At 38.1% G+C, this 20685-nt stretch overlaps 4 protein-coding genes across 11 annotated transcripts in view; 1 reads left to right on the plus strand and 3 right to left on the minus strand.

Moving 5' to 3' along the window:
* Window positions 1-261: 261 nt before the first annotated feature.
* slc25a23a (solute carrier family 25 member 23a) lies at window positions 262-13027 on the minus strand. 3 transcript variants are annotated; one of them, XM_051917638.1, is made up of 10 exons: window positions 13005-13027; window positions 8990-9113; window positions 7639-7726; window positions 7441-7552; window positions 7196-7354; window positions 5146-5298; window positions 4956-5069; window positions 4330-4497; window positions 4107-4257; window positions 262-3141 (listed from the first exon to the last, which is right to left on the minus strand). In XM_051917638.1, exons 2-10 carry the CDS (start codon window positions 9018-9020, stop codon window positions 2960-2962), a joined length of 1158 nt encoding a protein of 385 aa, XP_051773598.1. In that variant the 5' UTR covers window positions 9021-9113; window positions 13005-13027; the 3' UTR covers window positions 262-2959. The 3 variants fall into 3 exon arrangements, with proteins under 3 accessions (XP_051773598.1, XP_051773515.1, XP_051773431.1); XM_051917555.1 differs by lacking the exon at window positions 13005-13027 and adding an exon at window positions 12463-12998; XM_051917471.1 differs by lacking the exon at window positions 13005-13027 and adding an exon at window positions 12463-12998 and having other exon boundaries at window positions 8990-9116.
* si:ch211-196h16.12 (regulator of G-protein signaling 4) lies at window positions 9637-18794 on the plus strand. The gene is made up of 6 exons (XM_051918197.1): window positions 9637-12352; window positions 15094-15269; window positions 15348-15413; window positions 17084-17136; window positions 17257-17420; window positions 17715-18794. The coding sequence occupies exons 2-6, from the start codon at window positions 15226-15228 to the stop codon at window positions 17880-17882; spliced, it is 495 nt and encodes a 164-aa protein (XP_051774157.1). The 5' UTR covers window positions 9637-12352; window positions 15094-15225; the 3' UTR covers window positions 17883-18794.
* A 308-nt stretch (window positions 18795-19102) lies between these two features.
* On the minus strand, window positions 19103-19913 carry c1h19orf53 (chromosome 1 C19orf53 homolog). Its single transcript, XM_051918305.1, has 3 exons — window positions 19745-19913; window positions 19504-19559; window positions 19103-19431 (listed from the first exon to the last, which is right to left on the minus strand). The coding sequence occupies exons 1-3, from the start codon at window positions 19830-19832 to the stop codon at window positions 19279-19281; spliced, it is 297 nt and encodes a 98-aa protein (XP_051774265.1). The 5' UTR covers window positions 19833-19913; the 3' UTR covers window positions 19103-19278.
* Window positions 19914-20549: 636 nt separating this feature from the next.
* vps54 (VPS54 subunit of GARP complex) overlaps window positions 20550-20685 on the minus strand; it is a 17963-nt gene continuing 17827 nt past the window's right edge. For all 6 annotated transcript variants that reach the window (XM_051917335.1, XM_051917250.1, XM_051917005.1 and 3 more), the window contains one exon: window positions 20550-20685. This exon is cut by the window's right edge and continues 1429 nt beyond it. The gene's annotated coding sequence lies outside the window, so the exon portion shown is untranslated.

A 20685-nucleotide genomic window follows, 5' to 3' on the forward strand; every position in this document is an offset into this window, starting at 1 on the left:
AGAGATCGCCGCTGTGTGAGGGAGCCAATCAGCGGCCAGGAGCTTCTAAAATAGACCAATGAGGTTGAAGGAAACGCTGATTGACAATGATTGACGTTTAGATCAGCCTATAGGGACTTTAGGTCCGTTTAACCTTGTGGTTATAGTTTTCTGCTCAGTGCATTTTCTTGGTATTTTTATTATGCTGTAGTGAAATGCAGTTTCCGTATAGCAGAGAGATGATGAGCTGATGTTATAATGATGATAAAAACTGTAAATGAAGACTGTTTAGTTTAGTTTAATTTAATTTAATTTAATTTACATACATTCTCTTGCATGCATTCAGTTAAAGACTTTCAAAGAAAAATACACGGCAGAACAGTAAAAAAATAATACATTATCACCATACATGGGTTTTGTTTACATCGAAATAAGAGCAGTAATCAGTATCTGAATACACAAAATCACTGGAAATGAGAAGGCCCAAACGAAATCTGCAAACGTTTTTTCAGTTTCCACACTAACTTTGGGGAAATTTTGAGAAATGGGTGTAAATGTGGTGAAATATTTTAAACAAGATTTTATTGGAAGCAGAATTATTTTAGCTAATTATTGTTATTATTTTAAACTAGTCAGTAGCGTTTAATTTATGTCACAGCTGAATTAGGGGGACGGACATTCTCATTCTAGACTGGACACACCTGTGAGTGCGGGATGATGTCATCAATACTGTTGGTCCGTTTTCCAAGGAGAGAAAGACTGGAAAATTTAAATGTGTACATCTGCGAAGTTAACTGTTGGATATGGATATGCTAATGTACCGACTAAAAGAAACTAAATTCAATTTGAGACTTGAAATGCAAGTGGAATTTTGTGAATGAAAGGTGTTTGAATTCTGTGGAAACATGAGGGTGCAGATTTCGTCTTAGCACATCCAAACAGTCTATCAGAATATATCTGCTGAAAGTGGTGATAAAGTACAGAGCACACTGACCTAGAAGTGACCCAAGGAAAGTCTTTTTCGCTTTTTTCTATATCTCTTGAAAAGTCAGAAATCAAGAAACAAACACACACACTCACTCTCTCTCTCTCTCCCATCTGTGAGTCCATAAGGCTCCAAATTGTAGGCTACAGTACCTCATGCATTGAGGGTAACAGTTATTTAAACACAACTCCAAGGATGCATCCCAATTCATATACTTACACTACAAACTGAAAGTACGTACTTCACTGGTAATGGGAAAGTATGTACTTCTGAGTATGTAGTAAGACAGTATGCCATTAACTGTATTCTGATATCACAGAATTACTGTTTGTTTGTTAGCATTAAAGGGTTAGTTCACCCAAAAATGAAAATAATGTCATTTATTACTCACCCTCATGTCGTTCTACACTCGTAAGACCTTCGTTCATCTTCGGAACACAAATTAAGATATTTTTGATTAAATCCGATGGCTCAGTGAGGCCTCTATTGACAGCAATGCCATTGAAAATCTCAAGATCCCTAAAGGCACTAAAAATATATTTAAAACAGTTCATGTGAGTTCAGTGGTTCAATATTAATATTATAAAGCGACGAGAATATTTTTGTGCACCAAAAAAACAAAATAACGACTTTTTAATAATATAGTGATGGGCCAATTTCAAAACACTGCTTTACGAATCGAATCAGTGACTCGGATCTCCTATCAAACGGCTAAACTGCTGAAATCATGCGACTTTGGCACTCCGAACCGCTGATTCAATTCGTAAAACTCTGAAAGTGTTTTAAAATCGGCCCATAACTATATTGTTAAAAAGTTGTTATTTTGTTTTTTTGGTGCACAAAAAGTATTCAATATTTCAATATTTCAATGGCATTGATGTCTATAGAGGCCTCACTGAGCCATCGAATTTCATCAAAAATACCTTAATTTGTGTTCTGAAGATGAACGAAGGTCTTACGGGTGTGGAACGACATGAGGGTGAGTAATAAATGACATTATTTTCATTTTTGGGTGAACTAACCCTTTAACATCTACTTTTGTTAAAATCATATACATTCAAAAACTGCTGTTGCAGTTTCGGCCTTGCATCGGCGATACTTTTCTTCATCTGAAAAAGTCGAAAGAGATCCATCACAAAAGTTACAGGGTTGGGGGGCAATATTAGCCGAAAAAACCATGCATGAATTCATGCTTAGAAGAAAATCCACTGAAAGAAGTATGCCATTTTGAAGGCATTATTCATGAAACACAAGCACAATGAATTTCCGTGCAAATCAATGTTCAGAAGATAATTTAAATGTGTTTCATGAGTGAGACCTTGTGTTTTGACACTATAGATGTGGATAGTTTGCAAACTGGGACCTAGTGCAGGATTTTAGAATCAGTTAAACTTGAGTTCCAGAATCTTCAGTTGAGAATTCCAGAACTCTAGCCTCACTGGGATGATGATTTTGGAGCACACAAGGGTTTCAGTACAGTAGAAGAGGCGAACTACTGGAGCACAGCTGATTAAACATACATGTTTCTCGAAACAGAGGCACTTTCAATCTTACTATGAGCTCAAAAAAGGAAGTTAGTTTATTGTCCATTCCCATTTGGTGTTCAGTAGTGTGTGCACTGGGTTAAACACACACACACACACACACACACTCGCAGTACAGCACATGCTCACACAGTCACATACACACAAGCGTTCATTTTACCGCGTCCCGAGGAGTGTACCCTGTATACCTGAATATCAGGGCCCTGTTGACCAACAACACACATGAAGAACACATCATGAACCTCAGTAATTCAGGAATGGATCAGGACAGCACTTAGATTCTGCATATTTCAGTGTTTTCAATCAGTTCATTGTTCATCCTCACATCCGCTGCTTTTTGGTGAACATCGCTCCAGTGATCTTATATATTGTAGGTTTAAATAAACTAGTCTTATCATTCTGTCAGGTTTAATTGGAGTCTGTTTTTTCCCATGACCTGACACTCTCTCTCTCAGGTTCCCACTCCCAGTACTTTCCTCATGTGCTCGTAGACGACGTAGGAGATGCTGACCGCCGGGATGACCTTGAGGAAGTTCGGAGCGATGCCTCGGTAGAGTCCCACCACACCCTCCTGGGCCACGATATTCCTGAACAGGGTCAACATGGACAGCTGAGGAGCCCCCTTCATTGACGCTGAGGAGCGAACAGAGGAAACAGTGTGTCAAATGTCTGCTGATGCCAAAACATTTTCAGAATCAGGGTTATTTTAGCATCAGTAATATACTATTAGTTTTCAAGCTAAAACTACCAAACTCAAGTGAGACCTTCAGACTGTTCTGACTCACGTTACTATATATTTTCTAACTGATCCGACTTTGTGAATTCCTGTATCGGACTTCTGAACAATCCCAAATTCCCACATACTTTCATTGTGGAACTTTTATACAGTAACTATTATAGAGTGTTTAATAAGTAGCCTAGGACAACAATCTAAAACAATCTATCTATCTATCTATCTATCCATCTATCTGTTTTCTGATAGACTGTATTGCCTTCAAAACCTTTAAACTTAAAACTTCTTCACACTTTCTGGTCAGGCTTTCTCAAGCCAACATCAAAGTTTATCTAGTTGTATTTTGTATTAGTTTTTATTTTTATATTTTATATTTTCTTTTTGATTTTAGTTACATTAGTAATTTTGTTGTGTTTTGTCATTTTTATATAGTTTTTATTCATTTTTGTTAAATTTAGTAATTTTACTACCACAAGTTAAACACAACAAAAATGATAAATATTGCTTTGGCAACAATCTAAAAAAAAAAAAAAAAGTTTAAGTTTTTTTATATTTTAGTTAATGTTTGTTTTATTTCAAATAACATTTGTTTCAGCTTCAGTAGTAGTTAATCATAATAACGCTGTTATAAATCACTAAAAAAACATCCTTCCTTCCTTCTTGATAATTAGCTGTTTCCATCCAAGTGTTTTTATGTTATTTTTTTATGTTAAAAATGCTGGATGGAAATGCATAAAATCTTAAAATGCACATAAAAAAATGTACGTGCTCAACTGAACACATGGGATAGAAATGGTGCTTTATTCCGAATGTTTTATGTGAAAGTAAAATTCACAACTTGTCTGGTTCTGCGTCTGTCTCTCACCCTGAGCCTGCATGCGTGTTCGGATGAGGGCGAGCGGGTAGGACGCCAGCTGTCCGCAGGTGCTGGACACCGTGCCGCAGCCCACCAGCACCATGACGCCCGGGTCGGGCGAGCCCTCCGTGTGCCGCTGCAGCCAGGCGTTCTTCAGCGTCTGAGAGAGGAAGACAGCATGAGAAAAAGCCTTAATGAAGGAATTATTCTGAATACACACACACACACACACCTCGTAGACGGCAAGGTCTATGCCTGCATACGGGATGATGCCCAGCATGTTGGGCAGGTATCCTTTATAAAACGCCAGAACGCCCTCCTTCTGCAGGATCTGCTTGGCACAGTCCGCCATGCCCGAATACTGCCCTGTTTTACGAAGAGTAAGACGAGTCTTCAGCACCTGCAGAACAACAAAGACAGAAAGGAACAGAGTGAGAAAATCAATGTAGAATCAACACAAAAACAATACAGATCAATTCAGTGAAGTCACATGACTGTGTGAGGCTAGAGTGGGCGGTATGATCTGATATAGAGTGCTGCAGGGTTGACGTCAAAACCCAGAAGTCTAAATCACCACTGGTTCCCTCAAGATTTCCCATATGGGGTTTTCAATTTCTGAGTAAAATAAGGTCTGTGGTAAACATAACTTAATGAAACTTCAGAAACTTCACCATGCAAATGGGCCAGTGAATGCAGAGCTCTCTTTTTTGTGCTGTACATGAGGCCTTTGGTAATGTGAGCAGACATGTGAACGTGTTTGTTATGACAGCGAGGCCTCAAAATACAGAGTGACCTTGACGTTTAGTGTGTGCAGGAACCAGCTGCCATATATATATGTTTGTGTGTGTGTGTGTTTACCTCCATTGGGTATATGATAGTTTGAGCTGTAGCTCCTGCCAGCGAACCAGCGACGAATCTCTCCTGAACTTTCAGAGTTACTCCTTCTTTACTGCCTCTCATCAAGCGCTTAATCTACAGACACACACACAGAGAAGGTGAGCTTTGACTCGCCGTCCACACAGCTGAGTGTAGAAAGACAGAGCTGTACCTGTTCATAGGCCAGGAATTTGATGGCTGTCTCGGGCGCAATCTTCAGCACGTTGATGCCATTCCCCCTCCACAGCGCAGCGAGACCGCCTTCCTTCACCATCGCGCGGAGCCCACGCCACACGTTTCCCTTATCAGAGCTCTGGCCGTGCACCTACACACATTTAGAAAATAACTCAACAAATGCTTCAGTCCAACTAGATTAGAATAAAACCCAAAACACCTGGACATTATAACTAAAACCTGTTGCAGTCATGTATGACCTCCAGGGGTCAGTGTGGTGCTGGATATGATATATTCACATAAACCTGGGCTTTTGCTAAATTGTAGAGCTGCACGATTAATTGTTAAAAGATTGCAATTTCGATTCAAACACCCATGACATCTTATTCCTAAATGACAACAATTCTCCTGTGTCTATTAAACCTTTGACAAAATCACAGCGAACATTCAAATCTGTGTTGGTGCTCTCAGAGAGCAGAAATCATGTGTGTGTAGGTATGAACCAGCTTCACAAACAGTCTTTTCAACATCATAGTACTGTTGTTTCCAGGGGCGTAGACGCATCCCCCGCACTGTTAGAAACAGGTGACTCTGTCCCCCGCACTTTTTTTGACCCACCGCCATTATTTCCGCCCGTGTTCTCTGATTTGTTACTCAGATTTGAGTGAACTAACATTCAGCCAATTCTACACTGAATGAGAATAATGCGATCATGTAACGTGACAAAAGACAATCGTGCCAGATCCAGTGTGTGTTAAATGCTCTCCTACTTAGCGTCTGCTAAATGAGACATAACTGATTATTGAGTTCTGCTGTCTTTTGTCACGTGCTGCTCACGTCTGGAGTAGGATTATCATTTCCCAATAAAGCAAAGTTGTTTTCAGCACAAACCATTAAAATTGAAATGCCCACACTAAATTGTTTGTAGTTCCTGTACCCTTTAAGCTTTAAACACATTTGTTGTCTTTTCTGAAAGACACTTTTTTTTGTCTAACTGTTAAGAATTAAGATAAAAGTTATAGTAGTGTGGTGTAACTAAAATATTGTGCATAAAATATCTTTTTCATAAAAATAAAGTATAGATGTCCACAGTGGTCTCAAAGTCTCAAAATTCCTGCAGTTATTTTTCAAATTTGAGTATATCACAAAAATAGGTTCCTGTAAGCTATCATGGCATGTTCCCAAAATTGCCACTAGGGTGCTCTAAAACGCCAATTGGTATTCTATTTAGAATTTATTATATGAACATTAATGTACTTACTTTATACATTATGTACATAATTTGTTTGCCTTTGAGGGTCACATCACCTGACAGCTGTCCCCCCCACTTTTAAAATGGCTGCTACGCCCCTGGTTGTTTCAGAGTTACAAATATTCATATATTATGTAAATAACGTAGCAGAATGACAGGGGAGAGACGAATTTGTTGAATAAATTTGTTGTTATTTTTTATTTTTATTTTTTTTGTGCACAAAAAGTATTCTCGTAGCTTCATGATATTAAGGCTGAACCACTGTAGTCACATGGACTATTTGAACAATATTTTTACTACTTCTCTGGACCTTGAATGATGGTAATTCCGTTGCTTTCAATGGAGGATAAAAAAAACGTCTTGGATTTCATCAAAAATATCTTAATTTGTGTTCTAAAGATGAACGAAGGTCTTAAGGGTTTGGAACGACATGAGGGTGAGTAATTAATGACAGAAATTAAAATTTTTTGTGTGAACTAACCCTTTAATAGTAACTTGCCACTTCAAATAACAATTTGTTACATTGTTACACCAGTAGGTGGCGACAAGTGACTGTTAAAAATGTATTTGTCATTGAATCATTCATTCAACCCAATTTTTTTAAATAATTCATTCAGATTCATTAAACATTTAAAATAGACTACAGCAATTAACATTTGTCAGAGTAAATTATGTTATTTTATTTACTTGTCTGTTCAGAATTGTGATCAGCAAACATGAATCTCCAAATGGGATGAAATTTGCATCAAAGATACAATTGTACAGATCAGTTTAATTTCTTAATGTGTTGTCTCACCTGCAGGAAGACCTTGAGTCTGTCGAGCGGCGCAGTTCCTGTTCTGGACACCGATCCCGCCACAGCACCTGCCATCAGCTGCCGCCACACGAACCCTGACTGCTTCTCCTTTTCTGAGAACTCATCCGGAACTGTCAAATGCTCTCCGATATCCAACATCTACACCAATGCACAACCACAGTTAAAGAGGCTTGTTTTATAGTCATAAACCTCATAGTCTCAGCTGTGTGCGTTTTGCTACATACCACAGAGTGTTTCCAGTACTGAGCGATTTCCTCCATGTTGTGCAAAGGGTTAAACAGGAAGTGATCTCGCCACTCGAACCAGTCGATAGTCATGGAATGGTCTTTGTCCATACTGTATGAACACATTTCACAAGTCACAGGATCACATAAAGGCACTTGAAAGCATTTTACAAACATGCTAAACACAAACACACGCACCTTTGCAGTATTTTGGCAGCCAGTTCCAACGAGATGTCCACGCCGAGACTGTGTAACGACTGCTGGATCTCCTCCGCGTCTACTTGACCTACGAAACACACAGATGTGCACAAACAATGCGTTATTGCTCTACAATGTAGTGATACAATAGTATAGACACTAATGATATGAGGGTATAGACACTAACAGAGATGCAATAGCATAGCTGCTAATGATACTGTGAGGCTATGCTAAGTTGCTAACAGTGATGTAATAGTGCTTAAGGTAATTTCATAGTTGCTAATGCTAATTTGATGTTATAGAGCTTAAGAATGTATAGATGCTAATGCTAAATTGAAAGTATGGATGCTAACAGCGATGCAATAGCATAGCTGCTAATGATACTGTGAAGCTATGCTAAGTTGCTAACAGTGATGTAACAGTGTTGACAGTAATATCATAGCTGATAATGCTAATTTGATGTTATAGAGCTTAAGAATGTATAGATACTAATGCTAAATTGAAAGTATGGATGCTAACAGCGATGCAATAGCATAGCTGCTAATGATACTGTGAGGGTATATATGCTAACAGTGATGTAAAAGTGTTGACATCATAGCTGCTAATGCTAATTTGATGTTATAGAGCTTAAGAATATATAGATGGTGATGTTAAATTGAAGGTATGGATGCTAAATAGAGCTAAAGAAAGTATAGATGCTAATGCTAAATTGAAGGATCCTAAGAGTGATCCTAAAGTATATGCTAATGCTAATAAGAGGATATAGATGCTAACAGCGATGTAAAAATCACAGATGCTAATGGTAATATGAGGTTATTAGCCTATAGATGCTAACAGTTATGTTATGGTATAGATTTTAAGGCTATTGTGAGGTTATAGAAATATTATTAATTATTTTATCTGCAATGAAGTTAAAGTAAAATGAGAACATAAAAATGATTTTCTAACAGTGAATTACAGATGGATTCTTACCAGTATTGTTATTGTTAACAAAAACTATTAAAAAATAAAGCTGAAATCAAATAAAATATAAACCCTACGCTTAAAAATTTTACCAAAAAAAAAAAAAAAAAAAAAAAATGAAATGTTGCCTTGGCAACTAACTGAAATAAAATAGTTGAAATACTTAAATTGCTAAAACTAAAATAGAAATCAATTAAAGCTAAACAGAAATATTAAAAAACTAATAAAAATGACAAAAGCGCATAATTATTAAAACTAAAATTAAAAAATTGGAAAATAAAAAAATAAAAGCTAATTCAAAATATTAATAAATACTATTATAATACAATATAAATAATACTAAAATAACGGAGATTCTGGCAGTAATGTGAAGTTGACAGAAACAAACCATCGTTGTTGCGGTCCAAGCTGCGAAACATGAGCTTGAGGCGTTTCTCATGTGAACGCAGATACTCTGTGAACTCTTCGAAATCCAGCTGACCATCGTGATTGATGTCTCCTGCTCTTACAACCTGCTGAATGTAGGGCATACAGAGAGAGACAGAGGGGGGAGAGAGAGAAATGGAGGAAAGAGGGATGCCAGGAACCATTAAGAGAGGTGGGATGGGGGTGCAAATGAAGGAGAAAAGCACATTACAATTATGCAAAGCCACCAGCCCACAGCACCAACATGAAACATGAGCAATCAGAGCTCAGACGGTTAGTTTTCTGACATTAATCACTGAATCTAAACATAGTCATCAAATGAAAATGAGAGAAAGCCAAGCGCACAAAACAGTAGCCTGACAATGTGCTTAAAGGGATAGTTCACCCAAAAATGAGCATTCTGTCATCATTTATTCACCCTCAAGTTGTTTCAAACCTGTATGAGTTTCTTTCTTCTGTTGAACACAAAAGAAGATATTTTGAAGAATGTTTTAACCAAACAGTTGATGGACCCCATTTTCCTTCTCTAAACTGTCTGGTTAACCATATTCTTCAAAATATCTTCTTTTGTGTTCAGCAGAAGAAAGAAACTCATACAGGTTTGGAACAACTTGAGGGTGAATAAATGATGACAGAATGCTCATTTATATGTGAACTAACCCTTTAAGCAATTTATGGACACTTAATTACTATATTAGTGTTTAAATCCACGATCAATAGACAAACCGGCTAAATAATTGATGTTTAATGCTGCCTTCACGTGCTATCAGAAATTTCCTACTTCCCACTTCTGAAGTCGTGATTACGAGCTTGACACATTCAAGTGCTTTGTTGTCAGAAAGAACAGGAATCATGGAGGACATTGGGTTTATTCTTGCCTATTTCTTGAGGAAATCTTATTAAAGCCAAAGTGTATTGAAGATATTTAATTTTGAATAAAATGTAGAGTCCCATTCATTGACAATATCAACAATGACCGCACATCTACACAGAGAGCTTTCTGACGATTCAGGAATTTCGGTCATACAAGCAATTTTCGCTGTGTATAAAACACACAATATGGTTATTCATACATGTAAATATGTACTACTTTAACAAAACTTGACTGTTGTGGAAAAAACTAATCAAGAATATCAGTCACAGCAGCAAACGTTCTCCATGTTTAAAGTTTAAGGTCCGCCCCAAATCAGGAATTTGGGTATCACAATTATCTCTGAGTTTCCCAGTAGTAAATACGACTTGAGAGGGTGTTCAGTTTTTAACTAGGAAACTTGTGATAAGACTGATAGCACGTGAAGCTAACGTAAATCTTTCTGATGTGACTCTATCCAAAATTTCTGTACTTTGAGAGAGTTGTGGAAATAATCATGCATCTGTCTGTGAATTACAAATTACAAAATGTTACAATAGAAACTACAAATGCATGTTTTTTTCAGGGTGTCGCCTCATGACATTCAGTTCCCTGTGCAGCATGTCTGAACGTGTTTGACTGAGCTGCACAAACGTGGAGGATTAGAGGCATTTTGCTGCAGGTCCCTGGGCTCTTGGGTTTTAAAATCAGCTGAATTAATTATGCTCTTTTATGGTGAGGACATTGTGAACAAAACTGACCCACGTGACTAAAATAATGAATGACTCAGGATAACTGGCACTGGCAAACTCATTCCAGACCATTATTCCCACAATCTCTGGTATGTTATAGAGTAAATCGCTCTGTAAGAGTAATATTCCAGTAATTTCACCCATTTAACTAGCTTTGCCTCCCCATGTGTGTGTTGTTGTGTATTTATGTGACCCAGCAGTCACATGGTATTTACTCTCACATGGATTGACTCCAAGACGCTGACCTTTTGCACACTCTACAGCCTACGTGTGTATTTCTGAGAGCAAGTGTGTGAAGTTTAGCACTTTTGTCTCAGTATACATTCATCGTTATGCATAATGCAAAAACACATGCACACGTGTCAACTTTAACATCCAAACCTCAACAAGCACTATATCAAAATCAATATGACAAGATGCTCACAGGCAAACAGATCAATAACTCATGCTGAAATATAAACTACAGGTGAAAAGTACAGTAAGTTGGTATATAAACAGCATTTAGCATGCCATGGAGAGATTAGATAACTCACTGATTTAATTCCTGTGTGTGTCTGTTTGATCATAACTAAGCCGGCTTTGGGTTTGACCTCTGGCATTATATCATAGCGAGAAACATAGAACTTAGTGATCAAATCACTAGATCAAAGTGTAAGCAAAAAATAGTGATGCTTGACTTTAAACCCCATTATTTCTTGTGTTGTGGGTAGACACTTCACACTAGTCTGCCGGATTATTTCGGATGGCAGGTGATGCTGATTTAGCGCCAGCGGGTGATGCTGCCCTTCCTCTGTTCCTGCCACTGACTGACCTTGAGATCATTAACTATTAAGCTCATAAACTGGTTCATTAGTGCTGCAGCGCAGTACTCTTATCTGCCCTGATCGTGACCCTGACCTGGAGGCATTGGAAACAAGAATCCTGCTTTGTAGTCTTTCTTTTATCATATGAAGCACTAAGAGTTTGAGTATGTTGGTAAGCAGCTGTATAATGGGTTATACTCTCACTAATGGCTCCAGCACATCTGTCTAATCTGAGCTTTAAAAAGTGACTTTTTGTTGGTTGGTTGCTTGCTTGCTTTCTGTCCCAATGGCACGGCGTTAATGTATATTAAATATCATGGTTTCTACTGGTTCGTCCTATTTTGTGTACTTCTGTGCTAATGTACGCCAGTTTGAAGTGTAATAGTGTGAGTTGTGTACTATGAGCCGCTACATTAGAAACATAATTCCCTTCAAATGAAAAATGTTTGGAAATTGTTCCATTTAGTTGACACTATACCCTTATAAATTTGATATGCTATGTACTTATTGTAGTCTATCCACCATATTTTTAGTGTAAGATTGTTTATTTTCGTGATCATAAACACTTGTTTTTTAGCACAAATACCATTTACTGCACACTTTGGTATTCTTCTAATTGCTTATACCGGCTAACCGGAAGTCTCGCACATTCACAGGAAATAGCTTAATTCTACGCTTAAAAATAGGGTGGACAGAGCAAGTACACAATGTACAGTACATGATTTGGGACGCAACTTTTATCTTTAGACTCGCCCCGCCCACTATTAAATCTCATTGGTCCGAATCTCGCTCTGCATTATTGAATATTAGACATCAACTATGATCTGATTGGCTGCGACTGTATCGCGTACTGCAGCATTTTCACTTTCAGTGTTTAGACAAAATTACGCTAAGGATCACGTGACCTGCAGGAGCAGCAGGTTATTATCTCCACATCTGACATTTAATCATGAACCTGTCTATTCTTATCATGTTCTATAAATACCCTTCCGTTATGAGCGTGTGTAACGTTATTGGGTTTCTTCCGTACCTCCTCCACCGAGCTCCACGACATCCCGCGGGCGGCGAGTCCTATCCTCAGTTCGTTCACATCGATCCGTCCGTCCTTGTTCAGATCCAGCTGCTCGAAGAGCTCGGCCCAGAGCCGCTCGCGCTCGGGGTCGACCCCGCTGTCCTGGCATCGCGCCCTCGTCCACCCCGAGCGGCATCCGCGCTGCCACATGATGATCTCCGCGCACGGTCACCCGCGAAGACACATCGGCTCGGTCAAAGACGGAAGACGCGTTGTGCGTGCGTCCTAAAAAGGAGCTGTTAGCGAATTAAAACCCCTCGCGAAGCTCGCGTTTCGCAGATGGTGTCAAACAGCTGTTTATCGCGCGAGAACCAGGAAGCTTTCACAATCATGAATACAGTACTTCCAAGAAATCCATGCGCTACCTGTTTTTATCCATAAGCCCTGCGATATTTTAAAACGAGCTGAAAGTACAGCGCTGTCTGCATGCGTCAAAACATGATGAACGCGTATGAAACGCGTGTCGAGGACTGCAGTGACTTAATGCCGCCGCAACTCACCGATACAACAGCGGCTTCAGATTACACCCTCAGGAGGGGCTTCCTTTTGCCAACATATGGGTGATATAAGCAGATATGGCCCAAAATATCCCAACCTGAAGTATTAAGAGAGAAATAGTGTTAAATCTGGTCTAATTAAATGCAGCAACTTCTCTGAGTCAATCACCAATGACTCTGCAGATAAATGACATGCACTAATAGATTACTGTAAAACCACAGTGTGTGATAAGGAGAACATATAGTCAAGCAAAGTTAGTCAAACGATTAAGAATAGACAAACACATCTAATATGAAAAAATAGCTGGTTTTGCATGGTTAGATGGTCAAAACTGGTCGTTTATGATCATAAGCCGGTCTAGATCAGATAAACGGCTAGCCAGTGTTTGATCTGGTAGAAGTAGACCATATTGGTCAGTTTGGTTAGACCTAGTAGACATCCGAAAAAAAAACAGCTACTATCAGTTTGACAACCTCAAAGGGTGGATAGTTCACCCAAACATTCTGGTAATATTTACTCACCCTCATGTCATTCTGAATGCATATGACTTTCTGTCTTCCATGAAACACAAATAAGTTATTATTTAAAAAAAGTCATTATTATATAAGAAAGTCAATAAATGAATGAGGATGAATGATTTCAAGCTTTAAAAAATGAAGTCATTTGATAGATTTATGTGAGGAACATCCCGAAATTACCCTCTGGTACTCTTCAGTCATTAATGACCGAAAAAATTTACGTTTTATTTTTTTATTTATTTATTTTTTACTTCGGAATGGTACGAAATTTGGTAAACGTTTTGACACATGCTATGTAAAAAAAAAAAAAAAAAAAAAAAAAAAATCATGGACATGATTCGAAAAGGTTAAATGGTCTTGAAAAAAATTAGTCACACTTGTACTGTTCGCAGAAACAAATGGGGGGGAAAAATCATCTAGTGGAAGCATTAAGTACTGCGCCCAAACAAAATCTTTCTGAAAGATAACTTTTTGAGATATCAACCTCAAATTTGGAACAAAACTTGTTTAGATTAATGGCTTTGATTTACTCAGTTTTACAGTTTTAGAGTAAAATGTGTTTTGGAAAATATATATTTCATATAAAAATTTAAAATAATATTTTTGTACAGAAGCCCTAAACCGCATGGTGGGGGGAGGGGGAAAGAAAACTTATCTCGTTATATCGACATAACTTGTTATTTCAACATAACTCTTTATTTCAAAATAATATCTCATTATTTCGACATAACTCGTTATTTCAACATATCTTATTTCGACATAACTCGTTATTTCGAGATATTAAGTTATTTCGACATAATATCTCGTCATTTCGACAATAACTTGCTATTTTGAGTTAAGTCAGTATTTTGACATAAGTCCTTATTTCAACATAATAACTCATTATTTCAACATAATATCTCGTTATTTCGACATAATTCAGGGGTCTCAAGTCTCACGCATTCACCGTGAGACACATTTCAACCAGTTCACACGCCACACCTTGTATTTCTCACGTTGAGAAGGGATAAACTTGTCCTGCAAGTTATCAAATTCCCTAAAAGTACAAAATATTAAATAAAAAACATTATCGATCTAAAATATAGTTCATTCACTTCAATTAAATATAAAAAAATAAAAATATTGGTAATTTTTGACCATCACGCAAGGAGCACCCAAGTAGTTTTTCGCTGAAACTATCCCTTTTGTTTGTTCTCGGTTTTCCAGCAGGGTCTGAAAGAGAAAATTATGCAACATGAGAACAATAATGTTCATTTTAAATGCATTCACTATCACTTCTTCTTAAATGCTACGATCAATAATAGAGCTCAACAAATGTCAATGACTGGAAACAAGCTATTCCATGAATTCATGCTAAGATCATCACAGATAGCCTACTGCACACCTGTTCCTTCAGTCCCCTTTCCCGACACAAATACAGGTGATTCACACACAGACACACACTCTCTGAACAGAACCGCTGTCAGCTGCTGTTCACACTCAACTGTACGAACGTCAACACAAAGCACACTCACCACTGAACTCGAGTGATTAGTCTGAGATACAGTCATTGTGTTGTGTTCTCACCCAACAGCTGTCGGTGTTGTTTCACGATCTCAGGACCAGATTAATGTCACTATATAAGAGCAGGACACAGAGACAGACAGAGACAAACAGCGCTGGAGACATCTGATCGTTTCTTTGAGGTCCATTCTCAGGTTGTGTGATGTGTAAGGGGTTGTCTGCCATCCCCTCCTCATGCCTGGAGAAGTGAGTATCTGCGTTTGTGGAAAGACAGATTGTGCTGCAGCGTGACATTGTTTATGGATGTGAAACTGTCTCTTTCAGGGCGAAGGGCATGAGGGTCAAGCTATCCCACCTGGCCGAAAAGCAGGAATGGGTTTACAAACACAGGTAACACAACTGCATTGCTCTCATTTAAAGTCATTTCCTTGGTTCAGTATATTAAGCTCAATCATATGCATTTGTGGCATAATGCTGATTACCACAAAAGTATCCACTTTTCCCTCCTTTTCTTTAAAAATAAACACTAAGTTCACACTAAGAACGATAAATATAACGATAACAATATTAGCGTTAGAACGATAACGTTTTGTTTATTATAAGCTAGTGTGATTGCAGTTATGCTGCTTTAAACTTGGTAACGAAACTTGGTAAAGGTTTTGGCACTTGCTATGTTAACACAAAAAAAATCATGGACATGATTCAAAAAGTTTAAATGATAGTCACACTTGTATGATTCGTGGTCAAAAATTAATCGAATTTCTGCGCCCAAACCAAATACTAAAAGTAGTGTTTTTGTGATTTTTTCATAACAATAAACATAAAATTCTATAAATTTAAAGCTCACTTTTTAAGCTTTTCACTTAAGCAATAATCTGCCAAGTGTCTTAAAAAAAGAGAACATTTTCAGGTCTATGCTCAAAAAGTTGTGAATGTATTAATCCTAAATGTATTAAAGGATTAGTTCACTTCAGAATTAAAATGTCCTAATAATTTACTCACCCCCATGTCATCCGAGATGTTTATGTCTTTCTTTCTTCAGTCGAAAAGAAATTAAGACTTTCAGAGGAAAACATTCCAGGATTTTTCTCCATATAGTGTTTACTTCAACAATTACTAACGGGTTGAAGGTCCAAATGTCAGTTTCAGTGCAGCTTCAAAGGGCTCTACACGATCCCAGACGAGGAATAAGGGTCTTATCTAGAGAAACTATCGGTCATTTTCCAAAAAAAAATAAAATACGCTGATTCATAACGCTCCGAATCTTCATGAAGCAGTGTTTTGAAATCGGCCATCACTAAATAAGTAGTTTTTTTTTTGTTTGTTTGTTTGTTTTTTTGGCGCACCAAAAACATTCTCGTCGCTTTATAATATTGAACCACTGTACTCACATGAACTGATTTAAATATGTTTTTAGTACATTAATGGATCTTGAGAGAGGAAATGTATGCCTCACGGAGCCATCGGATTTAAACAAAAATATCTTAATTTGTGTTCCGAAGATGAGCGAAGGTCTTACGGGTGTAAAACGGCACGAGGGTGAGTAATAAATGACAGAATTTTCATTTTTGGTGAACTAACCCTTTAACTAATCCTTTAGCTACTGCATAAATATAATTTAGTACCATAAAATCCCCTAAAAATACAAAATATTAAATAAAAACATTATCAAACTAAAATATAGGCCTAGTACATTCGTTTCATTTAAAAAAAAAATGTCGGTAATTTTTGACCGCCACACGAGGATCACATGGTTAAACAACCGTTAAGCATGACGACTGCAACTTTACAGCTGAAATAGCTATTAGTATAAGTTAACAGACGATTTAATGTAAAATGCGTTTTTAAGCTTCACGTTTCTGCTTTTAAAAACAACTTACATTGTAAGTGCGTCACCGTAACCATATTTTTTTTCTAAGAAAACGAAGTGCCCGTCGAGGTCATTTTTGTGGAACAATGAACATTATGCCACAAATACTATCGATTGAGTTAACTTGTACAGAACCCTAAAGTATTAATTTAAGACATAAACGAGCTCAACAAAGCACTTTTTTCTTCAGAGCGAATGAGGAAAAGCTGCCTCAGGACTTGGAGTCTCTGCTCAACAGCAAACGTGAGAGGACGTCCAGTGGCCTATACTGTTAAACTTCAGCTTGCAACTTTCGCTTCTGTTTTTAAAACTGAAACTATTAACTATCATCGTGCTATTAACCTTTAATCGCTCTCTCCTCAGTGGGCATTCAGGCTTTCCGCTGGTTCCTGCGTTCAGAGTTCAGCGAAGAGAACCTTGAGTTCTGGCTGGCGTGTGAAGAATACAAGAACTCGCCTGGATCCAAACTGGCGGGAAAAGCCCAGAACATCTACAACCAGTTCATCAACCCCGACGCTCCTCACGAGGTGAGAGACTAAAGCAGCTCGAATTTATGTAATTTTTTAAATCTGTATAATGATGTATTTATATAAATAAATAGTTTTACTACAAATAATGTTTATTTTTGCATTGCACGAGATTTTGGCGGGAAATGTACTTACTGTAGCTGTATGGACCTAAAAATAGGCTTCATTTAATTTTTCTAAAGTGTGATTTTTTTTTTTATTCTTCTGATTTTGAAGTAAAATATAGCAGACATGTTCTTGACAGGTTTGATGATATTCACTCAGGTATACGAGCTCATATGAAATGTTTCTCAGGTGAATCTGGACAGTGAGACACGCGAGGCATTGACGGGGCTGATGCAGGAGCCCACGGCGGACACGTTTGATGAGGCTCAGCACCGCATCTTCTCCCTGATGGCCAAAGACTCATTCCCACGCTTCCTGCGCTCCTCTTATGGCCAGCAGCCTATCAGAGTCCTGTGAGATGCATCATGCTATCAAACCCACTTTTTAGTTGTTTAGTTAAAGGATTATTTCACTTTAAAATGAAAATTACCCCATGATTTACTCACACTCAAGCCCTCCTGGGTGTATATGACATTCTTCTTTCTGATGAACACAATCGGAGTTATATTAATAATCACCCTGATGCTCCCAAGCTTAATAACGGCAGTGAACGCAAACCACCTGTTTGAAGTTTGAAAAGTGCATCCATCCATCATAAACGTACTCCACACATAAAATATCTAGCTTCCACCAGACCACCTTCCATATTCAACTTATGAAGAAAGTGTAACGCCTCTCGCAGGTCAAAACGCTTACGCTACGCCTTCCCTTTTTCTGTAAGTTGAATAGGGAAGGTGTAGGATGTAGCATAAGCGTTTTGAACTGCGAGAGTTTTACACTTTCTACATAAGTTGAATACAGAAGGCAGAAGCTAGATATTTTACTTCATAACTTGTTTAAATAGATATTTTTTTTACACAAACACATCACTTCACTTCAGAAGGCTTTTATTAACCCCCCGGAGCCGTGTGGAGTATGATGGATGGATGTGGATGGAGACACTTTCAACTCACACTCATTGATCCTCGCTCACTGCCATTATGAAGCTTGGACGCGTCAGGATATTTATTAATATAACTCCGATTATGTTAATCAGAAAGAAGAAAGTCATATACACCTAGGATGGCTTGAGGGTGAGTAAAGCTTGGGCTAATTTTCATTTGGAAGTGAACTAATCCTTTAATCTGTTGTCTGTAGAGATGCATGAGTCACGGTCAGTTAGGACATAGTTTAGTAGGACATGAACTCTTTAGCCATTTCAAAACGTGTAATTGCTCACTGTGCCTTTATATATTTAAACCTGATTTAATAAAGTAACTTGCATCACAACAGGAGTGTTGTGCAATGAAGGCAAGCTGTCAGTCACACTGAGAGCCAATCAGAGGAAGCCGAAGGTCGCCAGACAACTGAGGCTGAACAAAGAAAATAAAGCAGGCAACGAGCAGCACGTCCTTGACGACAGCGGGAAAACCTTCAGGGATTTTACACTCACAGACTAATGAAGTGTGTGCAGTTGCTTAACAATGGAAAAAGTGGCTCTGGTTTATGAGATAAACACACAAAGAAGGAAAAGGGGGCTATAAAACCAGATCATAACATTGAGTAGACCATAACAAAATCACCGTCACCAGGCAAAATTTGTTCAAATGAATATATTATGAAAGCTCACAATCATTTATCATTTTATAATATAAAAATAACAGTCACAAGTCCCAATGATCATGGTCTGTACACTATCAGTCAATGGAAAGTTGTGTTTTTATATGGCGGTGAGCGCCACCTAGCGGCTGTACAGCAGATGACATCAGTTGTGTCATTTGGATGAGCCAGCAGCAGGTTTTGAGGGTCCGGCTGTCCCGCTTTTCCCTGCGGGAGTTTTCAGCACACTCAGTTTCTTATGAAGAGACGTGCTGGCCTTCTGTGTGACTTCGTGTTCAATCCTGTTCCTGATGGCCACCTCCAACCCCTGCATCAAAAACATCAATTAAATCACTATTATTTGACGGGGTTAAAATAAGGACCGAACCAGGTCTTTTACCTTCTTCAGCTTCTGCTGTTGGACCACTTGTGCTTTTTTGGGTGCGATGATCCTTCCTGGAACAGAGTAAACAGGGTACTGAACACACTCGTATGGTGATTTAACGCCGAAAAACAAGTGCGCGTGCGCGTCTGAACATAAGCAAATGCGTTCGCTTAGCATGCTGCTAATAAGAAGTCTCGTTTTAGCGCTTTTACGTTCAGAAGAACAGGGTCTCCTCAAGAATACAATATTTTTTTACCTCCTTTCTTGAGTCCTTTCGGTTTTTGTTGTTGTTTTTTAGCTCCTCCGGGTCGCTGCGCCTTAAATTTCTGTTTGCCTTGAGCCATTTCTACAGCCTGATCGCAACCGGAAACAGAAAGGCGTAAGACACGAAATAGAATAAAAGTCTTTAAAAACCTCTAGGGTGAAATTTAAAATAAAAGTCTCTTCTGAACAACAAACATAAGCTGCGTCTCATTTCGAAGGCTGCGTCCTCCGGAGGTCGCATTTGAAGGCTGCACGTCATCGACGTGGTCTCATTTAAGAAAAATAACCGTTAGATTGCAAAGAAAGAAAGATATTACAGTATTTTAGGCCTCATGAGGAATAACATTAAATTTTATTACGGTTAATTTTCTTAAATAAGACATCTTCGATGACGTATGCGGCCTACAAATGTGAAAACTTGTTCAGAATGGAATATCAGTTATATTATCAATTCTGAATACCAATTAATCATATTTTAAGCAAAAACGTTTTGACAACATGATTAAATGAAGTCAAAATAGGAATCATGTTTTATATTTCAGTTCATTCTTTACATTGGAAGGAAGAGAGCACTGCATAATTCACATTTTGTCAAGTAGATATGTGTTTTCCTATAAATACAGAAAATTTGCATACAGTACAATGTACCAACTGATTAAAATTGCTAACTATTGTTAGTACTTTTTACATTTGATCATATGATATGAGCATTCAAGCATGTCTGTGGTCCCAAAACTGTTATTTAGGACTAAGCTAGATTTGGAAACCCGGCCTGTAAGTAATACGCAAAATCAGTATTTATGTTCACTGTGGCTTTATTAATAATAAGAAGTGCCACATTTTAAAAGGTCAAGCATGCCACAAGAGTTTCCCGTCAGTATATTTCTTCGCCGCAGCGAGGGCCCCGAAACACACACCGATTAGGCACTCTAC

The sequence above is a fragment of the Ctenopharyngodon idella genome, chromosome 1, assembly GCF_019924925.1.
Source record: "Ctenopharyngodon idella isolate HZGC_01 chromosome 1, HZGC01, whole genome shotgun sequence".
NCBI classification, from domain to species: Eukaryota; Metazoa; Chordata; class Actinopteri; order Cypriniformes; family Xenocyprididae; genus Ctenopharyngodon; species Ctenopharyngodon idella.

Bases quoted from the DNA above. Each gene is read 5' to 3' on its own strand.
- c1h19orf53 (XM_051918305.1), bottom strand. From the start codon at position 19,832: ATGGCTCAAGGCAAACAGAAATTTAAGGCGCAGCGACCCGGAGGAGCT. The intron at 19,560-19,744 runs GTAAAAAAATAT...ACTCTGTTCCAG, and splicing joins GAAAGGACTCAAGAAAGGAG to GAAGGATCATCGCACCCAAA. The intron at 19,432-19,503 runs GTAAAAGACCTG...TTTTTGATGCAG, and splicing joins AACAGCAGAAGCTGAAGAAG to GGGTTGGAGGTGGCCATCAG.
- si:ch211-196h16.12 (XM_051918197.1), top strand. From the start codon at position 15,226: ATGTGTAAGGGGTTGTCTGCCATCCCCTCCTCATGCCTGGAGAA. The intron at 15,414-17,083 runs GTAACACAACTG...TTTTTTCTTCAG, and splicing joins GAATGGGTTTACAAACACAG to AGCGAATGAGGAAAAGCTGC. The intron at 17,421-17,714 runs GTGAGAGACTAA...AATGTTTCTCAG, and splicing joins ACCCCGACGCTCCTCACGAG to GTGAATCTGGACAGTGAGAC.
- slc25a23a (XM_051917471.1), bottom strand. From the start codon at position 12,654: ATGTGGCAGCGCGGATGCCGCTCGGGGTGGACGAGGGCGCGATGCCAG. The intron at 7,727-8,989 runs GTTTGTTTCTGT...TGTGTTTCGTAG, and splicing joins CTTGGACCGCAACAACGATG to GTCAAGTAGACGCGGAGGAG. The intron at 7,553-7,638 runs GTGCGTGTGTTT...GTGTTCATACAG, and splicing joins GCTGCCAAAATACTGCAAAG to TATGGACAAAGACCATTCCA.